The sequence below is a fragment of the Rhinolophus hipposideros genome, assembly GCF_964194185.1.
Source record: "Rhinolophus hipposideros genome assembly, chromosome: 8".
In the NCBI taxonomy this organism is placed as follows: Eukaryota; Metazoa; Chordata; class Mammalia; order Chiroptera; family Rhinolophidae; genus Rhinolophus; species Rhinolophus hipposideros.
The window spans coordinates 92,199,465-92,219,425 of NC_138054.1; the positions used below are offsets into that span (position 1 = coordinate 92,199,465).

Consider the following 19,961-nt stretch of genomic DNA (forward strand, 5'->3'; position numbering starts at 1 on the left):
CCACTGCCCACAGAAGGCTGATTGGAAACTGTGGCCTGAACCCAACTGGGTTGATTCCTGAGTAAACAAAATATCAACATTCTTCATAGGATTTAAATATGACTCAGAGTCTCATAATATAATATTCAAAATGTCCATAATATAATCTAAACTTAATTGACATACCAAGAACCAGGAAAATCCCAGCTTGTGTGGAAAAGACAGCAGTGAGATGATGCAAATGTTGGAATTATCAGACAAAGATTTTAAAGCAGGCATTATAAAAATGCTCCACTATGTAAGAGGGAACACTTTTGAAACAAATGGAAAGATAGAACGTCTCAGCAAAGAGATAAAGAAGAGCAGATTGAAATTTTAGAACTGAAAAGTAAAATCGCCAAAATAAACAAATTCGCTAAATGGGGTCAATATCAAAATGGAGATGACAGAAGAAAGAGTCAGTGAACTTGAAGATAAATCAATAGACTTTATCCAATCTGAACCACAGAGAGAAACATGGGTGGGAGACAATGGACGAAGTCTAGGGGACCTGTGGGACAGTACACAGGCTAACATCTGTGTCACCAGAGTCCCAGTAGAGGAGAAAGAGTATAGTGCATACAAAATATTTGAAGAAATAATGGCTGAAAACTTCCCAGGTTTGGCAAAAGGCATAAACCTACAGATTGAAGAGGTTCAGTGACCCTAGAGCTAAATAAAGAAATTTACACCCAGACACATGATAATCAAACTGCTGAAAAATAAATGCAAAGAAAAATAATTGAAAATAGCCATAGAAAAATTATGCATTACTTACAGAGAAACAGTAACTGTGACTCTGGATTCCTCAGCGGAAACCATGGAGGCTAGAAGGAAATGCAACAGCATTTTAAAAGCAGTAGCAGAAAGACTCCAGAACTCAGTATTCCGTATCCACAAGGTAAAACAAAGACATTCTCAGATGAACTAACACTGGGAATTTATTGTTAGTAGACATGCTCTGAAAGAATTGTTAAAGGAATTTTTTCAGACTGAAGAGAAGTGATACCAGTTGAAAACTTGCACATTAGGAATGAAGAAAGCACAATAGAAATGATAAACCTAATACAGTATTCTCCTCCTCTTGAGTTCTTTAAACTATGTTTGATGGTTGAAGCAAAAATTATAGGTGATAGGATTTGTAAGGTATTTAGGTATAATAGGTAACATAACTACAATATAAAGGAGAGTAAAGAGACCTATATGGTGATATGTTTTCTACATTCCACTTGAAGTAATAAGCTATCATTTGTGAGCAGACTTGTGAAAAGTCAAATATATATTGTAACCCAGAGCAATCACTAAAAATACAATACAAAGAAATAGTGAAAAACCTGATAGACAAAATGGAATAATTGAAAAGAAGACAGGAGAGGGGAAACAGAAATGAAAAACAGAAGGAACAGATAATAAAATGGTAGTCCTGAATCTAAAAATACCAATAATTACATAAAATGTAAATAGTCTAAACACACCAATTTAAAGACAGAAATTGCAGGCAGGTTCAAAGTGAAAGAATGGAAACATTCCATGTAAACACTAATAGGAAGATAACCAGGGTGGCCATATTAATACCGGACCAAATAGACTTTGGAGCAAAGGACATTTCCAGGAGTTAAGAAGATATTACATGTGACAAGAGTCAGTTCACCAAGCAGACATATAACCCTAAAAGGGTATATGTCGATCTAAGATTGACAGAGCTTCAAAACACACCAAGCCGAAACTACTAGAACTGAAAGGAGACATAGACAAATTCACAGTGGTAATCTGAGGCTTCTGCAGTCCTCTTGGGGTAAACTGTGTTACACATGGATAGAAAATCACTAAGAACATAGAAGAGCTGAACGTCGTCACGGACCATCTGCATCTAAAAGACATTTATGAAACACTCCACCCACCACCAGCAGAATACACATTCTTTTCTAGTGCACATGGAACATTCACCAAAATAGACCATATCCCGGGTCATAACACAAACTTTGACAATTTTAAAAGAATTGAAATTATACAAGGTATGTTCTGTGATCGTAATGGAATTAAAGTAGAAATCAGTAAAAAAGATAACATAAAAATTACAAACATTTGGAAAGGAAACAATACACTTCTAAGTATTCCACAGTCAAAGTGGAAACCTAAAGGAAGAAATAGATGATATTTTGAGCTGAACAAAAATGAAAATACAACATACCAAAATTTGTAGGAAGCAGCTAAAATGTGCTTACGTGGGAATTTGTAGCATTAAGTGCTTATATTACAACAGAAAGGTCTCAAATCAATAATCTAATCTTCCACCTTTAGAAACTGGAAAAAGAAGAGCAAAATAAACCTAAAGCAAGCAGAAAAAAGTCAATAATAAAGATAAAAGCAGAAACCAGTGAAATTGAGAACAGAAAAACAGTAGAGAAAAAATGGAGAAAACCAGTGAAACCCAAAACTGATTCTCTGAAAAGATCAATAGAATTGATAAACCTCTAGCAAGACGGAAAAAGGAGGACACAACTACTAATATGAAATGAAAGAAGGGATGTCACTATAGACCACGCAGCTATTAAAAGGATATTAAGGGAATACCATGAACAACTCTGTGCCCATAAATTTGACAATTTAGATGAAATGGATCAATTCATCCTAAACAACAAACTATCAAAAATCACCCAAGCTCGACATTCGGCTGGCTGTTTGAGGCCACGGACTTTCCATCTTAGAACCATGGTCTAGTTTGTCCGTAATGTCACAGAGAAGGCCCTGTGTTGGTAAGTGCTGCTGTGACTTACTCGGAGACTCACTCGATTGGCCACATTTTGGCACTGTGCCGAGGTTGAGCTGGTTCCTCCAACCCCTGCTGAGACCCCTACAGCTGTTCAGAGCGTGAAAATAATAGTCAGTAGTGCTCAGACTGGTGGCTTCAAACAGCTCATAGTTAAGGAAGCTCCGCTGAATGGTTTGGTGGCCACTGAGACGTGGATGTGGTTTTATGTCAGCGAGATCATAGGCAAGCGTGGCGTCATTGGCTATAAGGTTTGAAGACCAATCGTTAACATCTGTTTCTTTGGGGTTTATTATTTGAATGTACTTGGACCATGTGTGATCAGACTGGTATTTGAATAAAATGTGTCAAAGTAAAAAAAAAAAAAAAATCACCCAAGCAAAAGTAGATAACCTGAGTAGTCCTGTAATTATTATAGAAATTGAATTCATAGTTAAAAAACTTTTGAAAAAGAAATGTCCAGGCCTATTCACTATGAAGTCTACTAAACATTTAAAGAAGAAATAATACCAATTTTATGTAACCTCTTCCAGAAAATAACAGAGATAGGAACAATTCCCAATTCATATAATGAGACCTATATTACCCTAGTGTCAGAACCAGTAAAAGAAAACTGTGTACACGTATTCCTCATGCACACAGATGAAAAATACTCAGCAAAATACTAGCAAATTGAACCCAACAATGTGGAAAAAAACAATACACCATGACCAAGTAGGGGTTTATCCCAGGAATGTGAAGCTATTTTCTTTTTGAAAATCAATAAATGTAATTCACCACAGTAACAGCCTAAAGAAGGAAAACCATGTGATCATAGCAATAGATGCAGAAAAAGCATTTGACAAAATTTAACATCCATTTGTGACAAAAGCTGAGCAGGTTAGCAGTAGAAGAGCATTTCCTCAATCTGATCAAGGGCATCTACAAAATCCCTTTAACATCATACTTAATGAGGAAGAATTGAATGCTTTCCACTTAAGATCAGGAACAAGTGAAGGATGTCCACTCATAGCATTCAAAATCTCGTTCAGCATTGTACTGTAAGTTCTAGCCAGTGCAATAAGGGAAGAAAAGAAAATAAAAGACATACGGATTGGAAAGGAAGAAACAAAACTGTCTCTACATGCAGACAACATGCTTGTGTACGCAGAAAACTGCAAGGGAGCTACAAAAAACCTTGAGTTTATCAAGGTTGCAGGATACAAGAGGGGGTCAAATATGAAAAAAAATCAACCATACTTCTGTATAGTAGCAATGAAAAGTTAGAAAGCAAAATTTAAAAAAAAACAGTGTTATTTCAGAGGCCTTCCCTCAATGAAATAAATCTAACAAAATATATACAGATCTGGATGATGACTACAATATAATAAAACATTCCTTTAGCTGCATGTCATTTGTACTCATTGTGGTTTCTCTTTGGTGAAATCAAAGACCTAAATAAGCAGAGAGGCATAACGTCTTTATGGATTTGAAGACTCAACAAAGATAGAAATTCTTCCCTAATTGATCAATAGACAATGCAATTTTAATCAAAATCCAAGCAGGATTTTTAATTTTTTTTTGTAGGTATAGACAAGCTGATTCTAAACCTTACATAGGAAGGGAGAAGAATTAGAAGAGTCAAAACAATTTTGAAAAGAACAGTAAAATTGGAGGAATCCTATTGCACAGTTTTAAGTTACAGCAAAGCTGTGATAATATAAAGTGCTGTGGGTGGCGGAATGGCACATAGATTAATGGAATAGAATAGAGTGCAGAAGTAAATCACAGCTTGGCAGTTTCCTATAAAATTAAATATATGCGTACCATATGATGCAGCAATACTCTTCTTAGGGAAATGAAACTTACAGAAATAAAAACTTACACTCCCACAGAAATATGTGCAGCAGTTCTCTTTATAATTGCAGGAGCTGGAAGCAGCCCAGATGTTCTTAAATGGGTGGATAGATAAACAGCAGGACATCAAAAGTAGAATACTACTCAGCAATAAAAAGGAACGAACTGTTGCTATGTATTATGACCTGGATGAATCTCATCAGCATTGTGTTGATTGAAAGAAGCCAGTCTCAAAAGACACTTATATAACCATACGATGCCAGGTAGATGACGTTCTCGAGAAGACCAGGCTGCAGGGACAGAGAACAGCTCGGTGATTGCACACGGGGACCGCATGAGGGAGTGTTTGGGGAGCTGGAGCTATCCTGTGCCCCGACTGAGGTGGTGGTTACTGTACACCAGAATTTTAAAAGTGAGTTTTACACAGTAGTTAATTAAGGAAAGCACATCCAAAACTAGAGAAATGTTGTGATTCCTACTTGCGTAAGGGCTGTTCTGTGGTAATGTGGTCTTCCAGGGTTTTAACGCCACAGCCAGCTGTTTTCTGCTCAGAAAATTACTCATGGCTTCAGAAATCCCTGACTCGACGTAGACGTGTGGAGCTGGGTGCGTTGTTCCTGGATGAACATTCTGATGGAAGACCCTCACTGCGCTCGCTGTGTTCAATTGCAGGTGAAGCAGGTGGAGTCAGGGACAGTCCACTTCCAGTACTCACTGAGCCCTGAAGGGCACAGCAGCAGCCCCAAGGCAGAGAGGCGGCCCTCCAGGAAGACACCCACGTCCCCTTCAAGTAAGTGTTTGCAGAAAGCTGGCTTTCAGTCACACAGCACGGCTTCCATCTGTTCCTGAGGGAAAGTGCTGAGTCCGTACAAAGCATTCATCACAGAAGCGACACAGATTGCTTGAATTCGAATCACTTGGTCGAGTGTTTTTCCTTCTGTGGGGTGGAGCATTGGGTGGTGCTGACGCACGACCCGGCAGTCGTCATTGGCCAGCCCAGGTACTTGCAGCTCCCGGACAGAGGGCCGGGGAAGGTTCTGTTCATGACACCTAACGGGTCCTTCACATGGCTGTCCTGCAAACATGGGGCTCAGGAAATTAGAAATTGGCTGAAAGCCACAGACTGCCAGCTCTATTTTGCGTTACGAATGTAGCCATGAGTTGGTTGTTTTTCAGAAATGCTTTCCACTCCCTTGAATCCCTGTCCAAGAGTAGGGAGTCTGTGATCTCAGGATGTGGCTTTAAGAAAAGGAGTAAGGTTACCAGTGGAGTCATGTCCTTCCTGTGGGTGGGCATGCAGCCACGTACATGTCGGTGGCTAAGGAGTGACTCCCACCTCAGCTTCGTGTTGGGCTGGCTCAGCACCTTCTGCCGAGGCCAGTACCTTGTGTTTGGGGCCTCCTTGTGTGTGCCTAAGGACCAGCAAGCCAACGTCCTGATGGTGAATTCCACCCATGGTGAAAAGGGGCGCGGAAGTTAAAAGGGAGTGTTGGAGAAGTTCACTGTGAATGAGCATGGAACCCTTGGCTCGAAGCTTCTCGAGATCTCGCCAGCTGAAAGAATGTTGTAGATCACAGTGGTTAGACTCTTAGAAAGTTAGAAAGGTAGGGAATGAACAAACGTATAAGCCAGTAGAGGGGAGCTCTGTAGGTGTCCCCCTCCTGATGGCTTTCCCGTGGCAGATGATGCGGGGTCTCCCTGTCGGTCCTGCTGGTGCAGACACACCAGCGAGTCTCATTTGGGAGTGATTTTCTTTTTTTTATTTTTATTTTTATTTTTATTTATTTTATTTATGTTATGTTATGTTATGTTATGTTATGTTATGTTATGTTTACATCCCTCACACCGTGAACCCCCCTCCCCCCATGGGAGTGATTTTCTTATGAGCTGAGATTATAGTTTATGAAAACTGGTCTTGTTGCATTTAATTTTGCAGTTGGTGGAAGCAGCACACTTGATATCTAAAAACATTCAGGTACCAACACCTAATAGTCCTTTCAAAAAAGCAGTACATCTGATGGTTTTAACTGTTTTGTTCTTTCAGTTTTTGTGCATTGCACTTACCAGCCTGTTCTCAGGACATGTGCTTACCACCGATGTGTGCATTAAAAACCACCATACGTACGTGGTACTGAAATGTACAGCAGCGCTTGTCCTTGAGAAATTGCCAGAATATCTGCTAGAGTCCCTCGCGGTGGTGGGTGGTAGGCATGCATTTTTCTGTCAGTCAGTTTAGAGTAAATTTCCAATTTTATTTGATAAAGTTGAACGCATTGATGGGATAGAATACATAGTTTAAAAAATGCCAAACCAAGGGCCAAATTTATTTCTAACCCATCCCGTTTTCAATCTAGTATCTTTCCTTTTTTGACATCTTGACATCTATTTACATTGTAAGAATAAAACAAATATCAATCTCTGGGAAACATAAATGTGAAAGAAGGATAGTGTCCTAGATTATGAAAATAGGCATATTTTGTGATTTAAAATGAACAGGATTACTCTGGTTCCTGATTAAGTTACTTAAAAAGACACTAGTGAAACGTGATAAACATAGTTTACCTGTGTCTGTGGAAATAGACCACTATCTTTTTTTTTTTTTTTTTTTTTAATTAATTTTATTGGGGTGACAATTGTTAGTAAATTTACATAGATTTCAGGTGTACAATTCTGTATTACATCGTCTATAAATCCCATTGTGTGTTCACCACCCAGAGTCAGTTCTCCTTCCATCACCATATATTTGATCCCCTTTACCCTCATCACCCACCCCCCGCCCCCTTACCCTCTGGTAACCACTAAATTATTGTCTGTGTCTATGAGTTTTTGTTTCTCATTTGTTTGTCTTGTTCTTTTTGGTTTATATACCACATATCAGTGAAATCATAGGGTTCTCTGCTTTTTCTGTCTGACTTGTTTCACTTAGCATTATTCTCTCGAGATCCATCCATGTTGTCACAAATGTTCCTATATCATCTTTCCTTAACGCCGAATAGTATTCCATTGTGTATATGTACCACAACTTCTTTATCCATTCATCTATCGAAGGACATTTTGGTTGTTTCCATGTCTTGGCCACCGTAAACAAAGCTGCAATGAACATTGGCGTACACGTGTCTCTATAGAGAAATGCTTTTATATTTTGGGGGTAGATACCCAGGAGAGCGATTGCTGGGTCATATGGTAATTCTATTCGTAATTTCTTGAGGAACCTCCACACTGCCTTCCATAGCGGCTGCACCAGTCTGCATTCCCACCAACAGTGTATGAGAGTTCCTTTTTCTCCACAGCCTCTCCAACACTTGTTACTATTTGTTTTGTTGATGAAAGCCATTCTGACTGGGGTGAGGTGATATCTCATTGTGGTTTTGATTTGCATTTCTCTGATGATTAGCGATGTGGAGCATTTTTTCATATGTCTATTTGCCATTTGTATGTCCTCTTTGGAGAAATGTCTCTTCAGGTCCTCTGTCCATTTTTCAATTGGGTTGTTTGTTTTTTTGTTGTTGAGTTTCATGAGTTCCTTGTATATTTTGGATATTAGCCCCTTATCAGAGGAACTGTTTGCGAAAATCTTCTCCCATTCAGTTGGTTGCCTCATTATTTTGTCAATAGTTTCTTTTGCTGTGCAGAAGCTTTTCAGTTTCATATAATCCCATTTGTTTATTTTAGTTTTTACTTCCATTGCCTTTGGAGTCAAATTCATAAAATGCTCTTTGAACCCAAGGTCCATAAGTTTAGTACCTATGTTTTCTTCAATGCAGTTTATTGTGTCAGGTCTTATGCTTAAGTCTTTGATCCATTTTGAATTAATTTTGGTACATGGTGACAGATAGCAGTCCAGTTTCATTCTTTTGCATGTAGCTATCCAATTCTGCCAGCACCATTTATTGAAGAGGCTGAATAGACCACTATCTTAGAGAAGGAACCTGTAGAGCTAGCTCTAAGGAGAAAATGTAATTACCTTTTCTGGAACGGAACTTTCAGATGTTTAATTTATGATGTGGTTACGGCACTGGAGACGTACAGCTAGTTGTGTTGGTAAACCTTCTAGTCATATCAATTATAAACTATGATGGGATGACCCTATCCTTGGCTTCTTTTGTCCTGGATCAGCTGGGGTGTGGTCTGTGGGCTTTTGCTTTTGCTTTCCGGGTTTGTCCTGTCTGTTTTCATGAGGGGATTTGAGGGGCTTTTGCCTCCACTTCCCAGAATTGTCCTTGAACTCATTTTTTGCTTGGGGTTCACTGAGCAGAATTCTTGGATCTCTGGGTTTATGGTTTTCATGTTGGAAAAATTGGAAAAATTTTGATCATTATTTCTTCAAATATTTTCTTCCGTCTTCCTTTCTCTCTCTCCTCTTTTGGGGCCCCGAATTCCACATGTATCAGTTGTCCCACAGCTCACCCATACTCCGTTCACCTCTCTTTGATTGTTCTATTTTAGGTGGTTTCCACCGCTGCGTCTTCATGTTCACTCATCTTGTCTGCAGTGTCTGGGCTGTCATCAATCCCATCTGGTGTGTTTTTCTTCTCAGATATGGTAGTTTTCATCTGCACAAAGGCTGCCTGGGTCTTTTTTATATTTTCCATGTGTTGACTCAGTATGTTCAGCATTTCCTCTAATTCTGAACATAGGAAATACTTACAACTATTACAATATCCTTGTTTGCTAATTCTAGTACCTCCATCAGTTCTGGGTCCATTTTGATTGATTGAGTTTTGTCCTAATTTGGGTTGTATTTTCCTGCTTCTTTGCATGCCTGCTAATTTTTTATTGGATTCCAGGTATTGTGAACTTTCTCCTACTGGGTGCTGAATATTTTGGTATGTGATAAATGCTCTGGAGCTCAGGAATTTGATCCTTTCAGGTCTTGCCCTTGAGATTTGTTAGATGGGATCAGAAGTGCATTTAGTCTAGGCCTAATTATTCCCCATGATGTGACAAGACTCTTTGAGTACTCTGCCCGATGGCCCTTGAATTATGAGGTTTACCAGTTGGCTGATTCCTAGCCCCGTGTGAGCACAAAGTACTGTTCAGGTGGCTCTTTCCCGGCCTTGGGTGGTTTCCTGATCAGTAACCTGCCGAATCCTAGAGGGACATAAGTGACAGGAGCCCTCTCTGTGTGCACCTCATCCTGGCGCTTGGCCCTGTAAATTGCAGCTTCCTTGGTCTCCTTGGGCTCTCGGTTCTGTCTTCTCAAATCAGGGTTCACCGCGCTCTGTCTGGGTCTCCTCGCCCTGCACCGCGACCTGCAGACTCAAGAAACGCCCGTTGCCATGCTCACCTCTTTTGTTTGCTGTTGCTCAGGACCACTCTTTGTTGCCTGAATTCCAGTGTCTTGGTGACCATTGCTTTATATATTTGTTCAGTTTTTAAAAAATTGGTTTCGGATGGGAGAATAAATCCGGGGACTATTGCCCCATCGTGGCCAGACGCAGAAGCCGTTGCTGCTGTGAAGGACTTGTGGGCTATTGAAATCACCCACCCCCAGTGCTGGCAGTGCAGTGGTTTGGAAACCTTTCCCAGCTGCTTCCTGCTGCTGCCATCTCACTAACCGCGTCGTGAGTTCTCGTGGCCGGACTCCTGGCCCATGTGCTCTGCCTGGACCGTGTCTCCCTCGTGCCCTGCATTTATTTTCTTTTAAGATATATCTTCTTGCTTTAATTAAAAAATTACATATGAGTAGTCAAGAATAGCCAGGACAATTTTGAAGAAGAGGCTTTCTCTTTCCTGATTTGTAAACTTGCCATAAAGTCATGGTGACTGGAACAGCGTGGTGTTCAGATGCAGTGGATTAGTTTCCTGTTACTGTTATAACAAATGCCCACCAACTGAATGGCTTAAAACATCATGAACTTACTGGCATACAGTTCTGGAGGTCAGAAGTCCTAAATGGTCTTAGGGGCTCACATCCAGGTGTGGGCAGGGCTGTTCCTTCTGGGGGCTCTGGGTTTCCTGGCCTCTGCCAGCTGCTCCGGGCCGCCTGCATCCTTGGCTCCTCCTTGCGTCTCCACGGCGGCAGTGTAGCGTTTCCAAATCTCTCTCCGGCTCTGAGCCCTTGCTTCCCTTTCACTTATAAGGACTCTGGTGATTGTGTTGGGCCCGCCCAGGTCACCCAGGACATCTCCCCATCTTTGTCAGCTGACGAGCAACCTTACTTTCCTTGGATGTGGATGTTTTGGGGTGCAGCATTATTTCGTCTACTACAAGGAGCAAGGGTGGACCCATCCATTAGTAGGGCTGGAATGGCTGCCCATATGTAAAATATAAAATGAGATCCTAATTTCATGGCGAGAGGAAAGATGATAGAAAGAGCTGCTCCAAATCAATAAGAACTAATGAACATCAGGGAAGAAAAATGGGCAGGATACCCAATAAATATATGAAAAGGTGCTCAGTTTTACCAGTAATCAGAGAAATGCAAAATAAAATGAATGGAAAAGAAATAATTTTATCCCCCTCAATTGGAAAAATCTAGCGAAGGTTAATGAGTTTTTGGGAAAACTCTTAGCACGATGGAAACAGGCAGCTGCTTCGAAGAGAAATTTCGTAATATTTAGTTAATACCCTTCAACCCAGCAATGCCATTTCTAGATGCCAGTTGCAGAGGACAGCTAGTTCATACATACAGGGGACCCCTACGAGGATGTTCATTTCACGACAATTGTGCTTCTAGTAGGGGAGGTACAGAAGCATCGGGGAATGGGTAAGTAAGCCGATTTATTTGGACAACGGAATGCTAGATAAGCAGTTAAATGCGTGAACTAGATCTTTACGTAGCGCTGTGCGTAACGCCCCACGACAGTACATTGCGTGAGAACAGCAAGTTCTAAAGGGGTATGTACAACATGGTGATGTGTGAGTAACTGAGCACAGGTGTGTGTGTTTATGAATTCAGACTTGCTGATTGGAAATCTCAGACCAGTCGCTCAATGTCTCTGCCCTTCCGTTTCCTTAGCCGCAAGATGGGATGGCTTAAACATCTAACTGTGAAAAGCAAAACTTGTGAGCTCTTTGGAAAACATTGGGGCACTGTTTTTATGACCTTGGGGTTAGGAAGGCTTTCTTTAGCAAGACAGACGAAGCAGAAAGCGAAAGGAGAAGGTTGAGAAATACGGTTGTGCTAAAATATGAAACTTGCGTGTGTGAGAGAAGGTTTGTAATGCAGGGTCTCAGCTCTCTGTACCCACACAGGAACGCAGGACATGGTGAGGCCAAAAAGGAACAACAACGGAGCCATAGATAGGGGAGTCATACCACTATAGTCTCGATGGGCTGGTCGAGACACAAAAGCAAACCTCCGCCTGTACCCCAACGAGGGGTCTTCCTGCACCCCAGTCTCCCTGGTGGCCAGGGGAGACACGGGAAGTAGGATCCACACGATCCGCAATCCACAATCTGCTCGCTAACCACACTTACTAGCTGCAATCCGCGCTTGCTAACCACTCTTGCTAACCGTTTCATCTGCAATCCACCATCCGCTTCTCTGCCAACCAACTCCCTAGTGTAGCCACAGCAGTTATATTAGTGGCTAATGGCTAACGGGTAACAGCTGATGGCCACCCAGCCACAGTGGATGGCCATCTGATCACAGCTGATGGCCATCTAATAACCGAGCCAGCACCTTTCCACGTGAGGCCGAGAGCCTGGAAACTGCTCTCCCGGACTCTGTCCCCACCAGATTCCATACACAAAGTTAAAAGATAAACCTCAGACTGAAAGATACTTGCAAAACAGAACCATTAAAAATGAATTGAAGGAATTAGATTAGAAAGAAAGATTATCCAAAGAGCTCCTCCTGGTCAATAAGAAGTAGATAAACAACCAGAAAGAAAAATGGGTGGAGGACGTCCAGGGCTGTAGGGAGGATTGAGTGAGTGAAGACTGGTCAGAATGCTCAGGACTGCCTGGCCCGGGGCAAATCCATCGTGGTTGCTACGGGCGTCTGTAACCTTGTCACCATGGTATCCCTCTGGCAGTATGGGCGGGGGCGGTAGCCACGTAAACATGCTCCTTTCAAGCACTGATTTAGTTCAACACAGACGCAAACTCTTACGAGAGACAAGGTGACGGCAGGGCAGGATAAAGGTAGCAGTCCTCCACGGAGATTCTTTTCACCCCAAAGTCCTTGATGTGCAAACCCGTGCCTGTGACACTGTCCAGGGGAAGTGGGTTCTCCCTGAGCCCAGAGAGCTGTGGTGGCTCTGCTCCTGCCATGTTACATTAGCCATTCTGGAGGTGCTTACGGGACTGTCTTCTCAGAGGGCTCCCCTGTGGGGACATAGTCCCAGAGAGCAGTTTCCAGGCTCTCGGCCTCACGTGGAAAGGTGCTGGCCCGGGTAGTAGATGGCCGTCAGCTGTGGCTAGTTGGCTGTTAGCTGTAACCAGTTAGCTAATTAGCCACTGATATACCTGCAGCGGCTACACTGGTTGGTGAGTCGGTTGGTCGGCAGCAGAGAAGCGGACAGCAGGTTTCAGCCTCCAGGGAGACTATAGTGGTGTGACTCCCCTACCTATGGCTCCCTGGGTGTTCCTTTTTGGCCTCACCATGTCCTGCGTTCTTATGTGGGGAGCAGGACTAGAGACCCCACAGGCCACCCTGCATGACAAATGGCGCAGCGAGCAGTGTCTACCCCATAACACCCCCTCTCCCCCACCCCTCCCTCATCCATCCGGCAAATACTGACAGTCTGTGATGTGCCAGGTGCTTTTTAGGCTCCTGTCGTCATGGAGCGCACATTTTGGAAAGAGACCATAAACGAATAAATTACCAAATATTTTAGGCAGCAAAAGGAACAATGCCCCACTCTGGTATGGGATGTTGAAAGTGGGGGAAGCTGGGCATATGAGGGGTACATGGGAAATCTCTGTACGTTCTCCTCGATATTACTGTGAACATAAAACTGCTCTAAAAACTAAAGTCTATTGGAAAAAGTCGGCTAGAGAATGCCTAGTATGGAACTTCAGTTATGCCTGCCTTGATTAGGTTAACTTGTGTTCAGGATTTCTGTTTCTAGTTCACAAAAGAGGTTTGTCTGTGGCAGAGGTCAGCTGACTTTAAGACCAGATAGCAAACATTTTAGGCTTCATGGGCCAGATGACCTCTGTCGCAACTACTCATCTTTGCTGGTGTATTGTGAAGCCATAGATGACATGTGAACAAATGAGCGTGGCTGTGTTCCAATAAAACTTTATTTACAAACACAGGTTGTGGGCCGAATTGGACCGGTGGGTCATGATACGCAGATTCCTGATCTATAGCTTTCTTTTTGTCATGTGTTTATCAGGTCTTGGTATTAAGAGCATGCTAGTTTTGTAAAATGCGTGTTTAGTCAGGGTTCTCTAGAGAAACAGGTCGATGGGATATACATATCGGAAGAGATTTATTATACGAAATTGGCTCACACAGTTATGGAGGCTGAGAAGTCCCACAGTCCTGCCAGCTGGAGACCCAGGACAGTCGGTGGCGTGGTGCCATCTGGGAGCTGCGGTGCCTGTGATGTAGATTCCAGTCCAGGTGTGAAGGCCTGGGCACCAGGAGACCACAGGCAGGAGAAGACCAGGGCCCAGCGGGGCAGTCAGACAGGAAGGGCACACTTTTCCTTCCTTGTTCCCTCAGCAGGTCTGGGGAGGGCCAGCTTTCCCAAGTCACCCATCGAGGAAACACCCTCACAGATAACGACTCACCCAGAGTAACGGTTACCCAGGTGCCTGGCACCTGTGATCGGTCAAGTTGACACAAGATTACCTGTCACAAGTTAGGAAGCTCTCCAGTCTTTTTCTGTGCTTTAAAATTGTTTAACCAAAAGGCAGGGCCTGTTGTAGGTCCGATAAAACTTACCCATAAAACCATCAGGAACTTGGTGTCTTTTGAAGGCAATTGACAACCATTAAATTTCTGTTTATGGTTACTGATCTATTTGGGTTTTCTACCTCATCTTGTGTTAACTAACTGTTCTTTAGCAAAATGGTCAGTTTCATTTAGTCCATAAAGACATTGGGATAAAATGGTGTCTAATTTAAGAATTCTAATTTGTTTTGGACATCTGCAACAACAGAAGGTGGACCTAGAAGGTGAAATAAGTCAGGGAAGGACAAATACCATATGATTTCACTTATATGTGGAATCTAAGATACACTATAAACAAACAAACAAAAGAGAAACAGACTCATAGACACAGAGACCATTTTGATCGTTGCTGGATGGAAGCACCGTGAAGGGCTGGGTGGGAAGGGTGAAGAAAGGATAAAAACAAAAAAGAAAAAGCAGAAAAATTCCAATTTGTATCTATGACTAGATTCCCTCCTTCATCCCTGATGTTTGGTGGGTCTCTCCTTTTCTTGCTTAGGCTTATCCAAGTTTTTATATTTCATTATTCTCTTCAAAGAATTCGTTATTAGTTTTACTTATTGCTTCTCTTGTTCTTTGTCTTTAAGTTTCTAATTGTATCTTTAATTTTAATTAATTAAAATTTAATTTTATATGTTTTTATCGTTATTCATTTCATCCTCTTAATTTTTTCAAGTTCTAAAAAAGTTGAATGCTTAGTGTGTTTTCAATTTATCTGTCGAATAATAAAAAGTCTTGGAAGTATTTTAAAGATATTCCCACATTTAAAAATGTATCTTAAACTTTTGTTGCTCTTTCACATGGAAACTTGGACTCTTCTTTAAAGCCCAGCTCAGATGTCTTATCTCTGGCAGAGCCTTCTCTCCCACATCCCACAGCCTTGGTGGGGGCTGCTGTTTATTTTGTGTTATTGTTTGTTTTCCACATATCTTCCTTCCCCTACTGCTCCTGGAGTGTATGAGTCAGGTTTGCTATTTGTAACAGATAATTCCCCAGTCTCACTGGCTTAAACAAAAAGGTTTGTTCCCTACTCTTGCTATACGTTCATTGCGGATTGGTGGCAGTTCTGCTCATTGTAGTCACATGATGGCAGTTGTCATCTTGAGTATTGCTTGCCTCTGTGCCGGAAAGAAAGGGAGACCTCGAGAGACTGTGTGCCCTCAGTTAAATGTTCTGGAGCAGAGGTGACACACATTGCTTGTCCCAGCTCCTGGGCTACAGTGAGCCAGGTGGTCCCACCTGGTTGCAGGGCCGGGAAATGTCCTATTTCTGCTCCAGAAGGTGAGAGGTGCAGGTCTCTCGTAGGAACGTCTCACCAGCGGGGCCTGTGTCTGTTCACCGTTCTGTTGCCCCAGAGTCCTGGCCCAGCGTACAGCTTTCAGCCGTGATTGTTGAGTAGTGGGGACTCTTACACACACGGGGCAGGAACCCAGGTCTGAAACAAGAGCAGGACTTTGTGGGCTCGTGGGACGGGAAAGCCCGGCGGTCGAGCCGATAGGAGGCCTGGCTGCATCATGAAAACTCCGTGTCCGTCTCCCTCCCGCACCCCGTCCGCTTGCCCTCCAGCTCTGTGTTGACTTCTTTCTGGAAAGGCTTCTTCACGTGGTGGCCCAGGGGCTCCACACTTATCTTCAGGCTTAGGCATCCCAGCAGAAAGGACGTCTTTTATTCACTTGTTCCAATAAAATTCCTCACTCTGCTGCGTCACCTGCTGGAACCCGGTAAGAAGGCCATGAGGACAGGGCCATGAGGTCGCCCCTGGTCACACACCCTGTCTTGGTGTGGGGGTGGGTCACCCACCCTGACCGCATGGCTGGGGCTGGGAGGTCAGTCCCCAGCGGGAACCCGCGGGTGCTGCTCTCGGAGGAGCGTGTGGACTCGGGGGGGCTACACTGGTGACGTGGCCGCCCGGCATCCAGGGCCTGTGTCCTGATGGCCAGTCCCAGCCTTCCCCATGCTGCTGCTTCCACTGCTGGTCACGTCCCAGCTTGGACCAGCTTGTCCTGTATTTCGAGATCTTCAAATGAGTAGACATTAGTCGTTCCTGCCACTGCTATGCTGTGTGCAAAGGATGAACTGTGAGTGGCGCTTTTCCTCCGGGAACTCCACCCCGACCTACAGCTGGGAGACGGGCAGAGATTCGGGGGGCGCTGCCAGGGGCCTCCTCACAGGGGCAGCTCGGCTCTGCTCCCGCTGAGATCAGCCTGTCTCTGGAGGACTGGCTGAGGGTGTCATTCTCCCTTTCGTGGGTGCACCGAGTTGGTGTGACGTCTTAAGGTCAGAGCTGTTGGGTACACGCTGTTAGTTCTTTACTGGAAGACTCACCATCACCTCCTTGGCTGGCAGCAGCAGGTCCTTTGGTGGCTGGAAGGATCAGGGATTGAACTCTGTGCAGACACTCGGCAGCAGCGCCATCTGCTTTTCAGCTGCCGTTTGGGGCCAGCAGATCCGCATAGATGGAACCTGATCTCATTGGGTTTATTTAGTTTGGATTCATGGCTGCCTTCACATAACATGAATGTGGTCGCCCTCATCCCAGCTTCCGAGCATTTGAAGACACTGCCTCCCGAGACCCAGAATAAGAGACTTAAGTATCCACTGGTGTTTAACTTATGATGGAAACTTTTCTTACTTCAATATTTTACCAACTTATATGGGTCCTTTGGAAATCTTAATGACATGCGGCTGTCACTTTAAGGGAGGTACTTTGGCTTTCTGTTATGAATTATCCTTTTTATTTCTCCTATAAAATGACAAGGGAGCAAAGGTCCATCCATCACCATCCATGAAAGTGTGCCGGGAGCCACTAGAGGGCACTCAGTCTTTATTTTTTGTAACTTGGAATTTCCCTGACCCATATTTTGCTGTTGAATGTTGTGGTGGTTGTCAGAATTTCGTTGTTTGCTTAATAGGTTTAAAAACAGCCACGTGGAAGGGGTCATTGGAAATGTGTAATCATGGTGTTTCCCAGAATATATCACATTAGATTCTTGACGTGGCTGTGACCTTCTGTGCTGTGGACACTGGTGGGAATGTCCTCTCCGACAGGCAGCATCCTTGCCATCCAGGAAATTAGGCAGCAGTGGGGAAACGCAAGTTAGCTTGCACCTTTAAAGGCATCTGATGGCTCGTCGTGCTGGATCGTTAGTGACAAAGGCTGATTGAGGGATGTGATGTTCTGAGCCCGGCCCTTGAAGGTGACCCAGCCTGGGGCTCTGGGCACACATAGCACGGCACTTACTCCCAGGCCTCCCGGGCCATTAACCAGGATGGGGCAGCCCCTGTGCCTGGGCTCTGAACTTCAGCACGGAGACCCCAGCCCACTCCCGCATCCAGCTGTCCCTTTCTCTCTTCCTAGATTTCGCTCATTTCCCTCATTCCTGTGATCAGAATCGTAGGGAGAATGACTTTTTACTCCCAGGTCAGTAGGAATGAGGGCCTTTCAAATGGGTTTGCCTTACGAATTCTTAGTGTCTGGAGTACCAGTAAATACTGATTAATTTTTCACTTTCAAGGTCTGATGAGGATGGCTGTTTTTCACCATCTTTCTTGAAATCACACCTACTGTGTCTTGAGCCGTGACGACCCCTTCCTTTCCCTGGCCTTTTGGGGCCAGCTGTTGGCTCCTATCCTGTAACATCGCCAGAGCCCCTCCCTCCTGGTCCAGGGCCTGGCCCTTCCCTGCCTTGGCCCAAGCTGCCGCAGGTTACTAAGCAACAGCCGTCCTCCCAGCTGACCCTCCAGTTACACATGGCAGGTGTGTTCCACAGGGGAGCGTTTTACTCTGAACGCCCCTCGCCGTGCCTTGCCTGCTGCCTCTCCTTTCCTCAGTCTCCCCACAGAATTAATGCACAGCTATGTTCAAACACACACATTCCCAGGAAGACAGCTTGCATTTTGGGATAAAGTGCTTCAATCTACACAGGCCTACACAGGCCACTCCTGAGATTGCAGGAAGGTGGTTCCTGCTGCAGGGACCCCCGCCAGTGTTTCCAGAAAGGGTGCTGGCAGACCTTTGCTCTCTCCAGCGGGAGGATGATTGCCCCATCTTTCATTGACCTGTCTACTTATTTTTGTGTCTTTCTGTGACTCACCAAAAATGCTGTCTGACTTGAAAAGTAGTCCCCCTTTCCTAGAGTATAGAAGGCACTTCAGATTTGCAGGATGCAGGGAAAGCAGGAGGAGCCGGTCTTCTTCTGACCCTGTAGGACCTGGACAGCCCGGGTGCTGGGCAGCCTGCAAGCCCCGGCCTTGCTTGCCTTAAAAGGGCCTTTAAGTGTGGGGTGTTTGAGTTGGAGACAGTCGAGCTTTTGTTGACCAGGATTTCCAGTGAGTGGAGACTGACTGGGGAGTAATAGAGTGTCAGGGAAATTAATTTTCAGACAGGAGGCCACACCTGCCACAGTTGGAAAATGGAACTTTCTCCTTTGTCTCAAGCCATTGGTATGTACTCTGTCGGCATTGCAGTTCGCTCTGGTGGACTGGGAACCACTGACTTAGTCCCTTGCACTGTTCTTGTTGACGACTCGAGACTGAGCCTTTGTGATACCTATTCCAGGGAGCCTGGGGCCCCAGAGCTGCCCCCAGCGCCCCTGCAGAGCTGTCCTTTCTGAGTTTCTGTATTCTTTTTAACTTCCAGGTTATTTACCTGAAACCAGAGCCCTGTGGTGGCTCGGCAACACTGATGTTCCTCCAGGAAGGAGCCCAGAGGAGGGGTGTGGGCGGAGGGGGGGGTGAGCTGAGGGGTGTGGGTGGAGGGGGTGTGGGCAGAGGGGTGAGCACGGAGGGGAGGTGAGCTGAGGGGTGAGCGCGGAGGGGGGTGGGCAGAGGGGTGTGAGCAAAGGGGCTCCATCTGGGGAGCAGCCCCTGGAGTCAATAGCTACATGCCCTGGAAAGCTCATTTCTCAGTGCTGATGACTGGTGTCACTGGTCCAGCCAGGAGAGCTTGCAAGTTCTGGCAGGACTTGAAGACACACCTTTAGTGATCGTGAAACTGAAATGATTTTCATTCCACAGTTAGTAATACCTGAATACACGCTGACTCACCCGTACAAAGGGTGACGCTGTAGCCCTTACCCCTCCGTGAATTTCAGTGAATTTACCTGCATACTCGCATCCACGTGCAGTTTTCTTTCTTCTTTCTTTAACGCAGATGGGATTGCATTATGTGGTTGTTTCGTGCCTTGCTTTCTCTACTGTGTAACTTGCCTTGGCAGCCTTTCCGTGTCAGGACCCAGCAGTCGACCCGCCCCTTCTTCATTGCTTCCATGTTCCCCACGTGGGTGAGCCAGCTTTTATTTCAGAGCTTCCGTTCCAGGAGCTTGTATCATTCTGATGGGTTGCTGTTTTCCGCGGTGCAGCCACAGATGTTTATGCACACGACCTAGTACAGCCGCGGACATTTGTGTGAGTCTTTGCACACCACAGATGTTATTACACATGTGTTTTTTGCACACATGCGTGTTGCCCCAGTCATGCTCTGTG

At 44.4% G+C, this 19,961-nt stretch overlaps 1 protein-coding gene and 1 pseudogene across 5 annotated transcripts in view; both read left to right on the top strand.

The window, feature by feature from the left end:
* Positions 1 to 19,961, top strand: part of NPHP4 (nephrocystin 4) — a 107,004-nt gene that overhangs the window by 49,135 nt on the left and 37,908 nt on the right. For all 4 annotated transcript variants that reach the window (XM_081057247.1, XM_081057248.1, XM_081057250.1 and 1 more), the window contains one exon: positions 5,297 to 5,414. In XM_081057247.1, coding sequence (XP_080913373.1) covers positions 5,297 to 5,414 — 118 coding nt within the window. The remainder of the gene's footprint in view (positions 1 to 5,296; positions 5,415 to 19,961) is intronic.
* Positions 839 to 3,045, top strand: LOC308500939 (ATP synthase subunit g, mitochondrial-like; annotated as a pseudogene). Its single transcript has 2 exons — positions 839 to 919; positions 2,740 to 3,045. The product of its transcript is annotated as an ATP synthase subunit g, mitochondrial-like (transcript).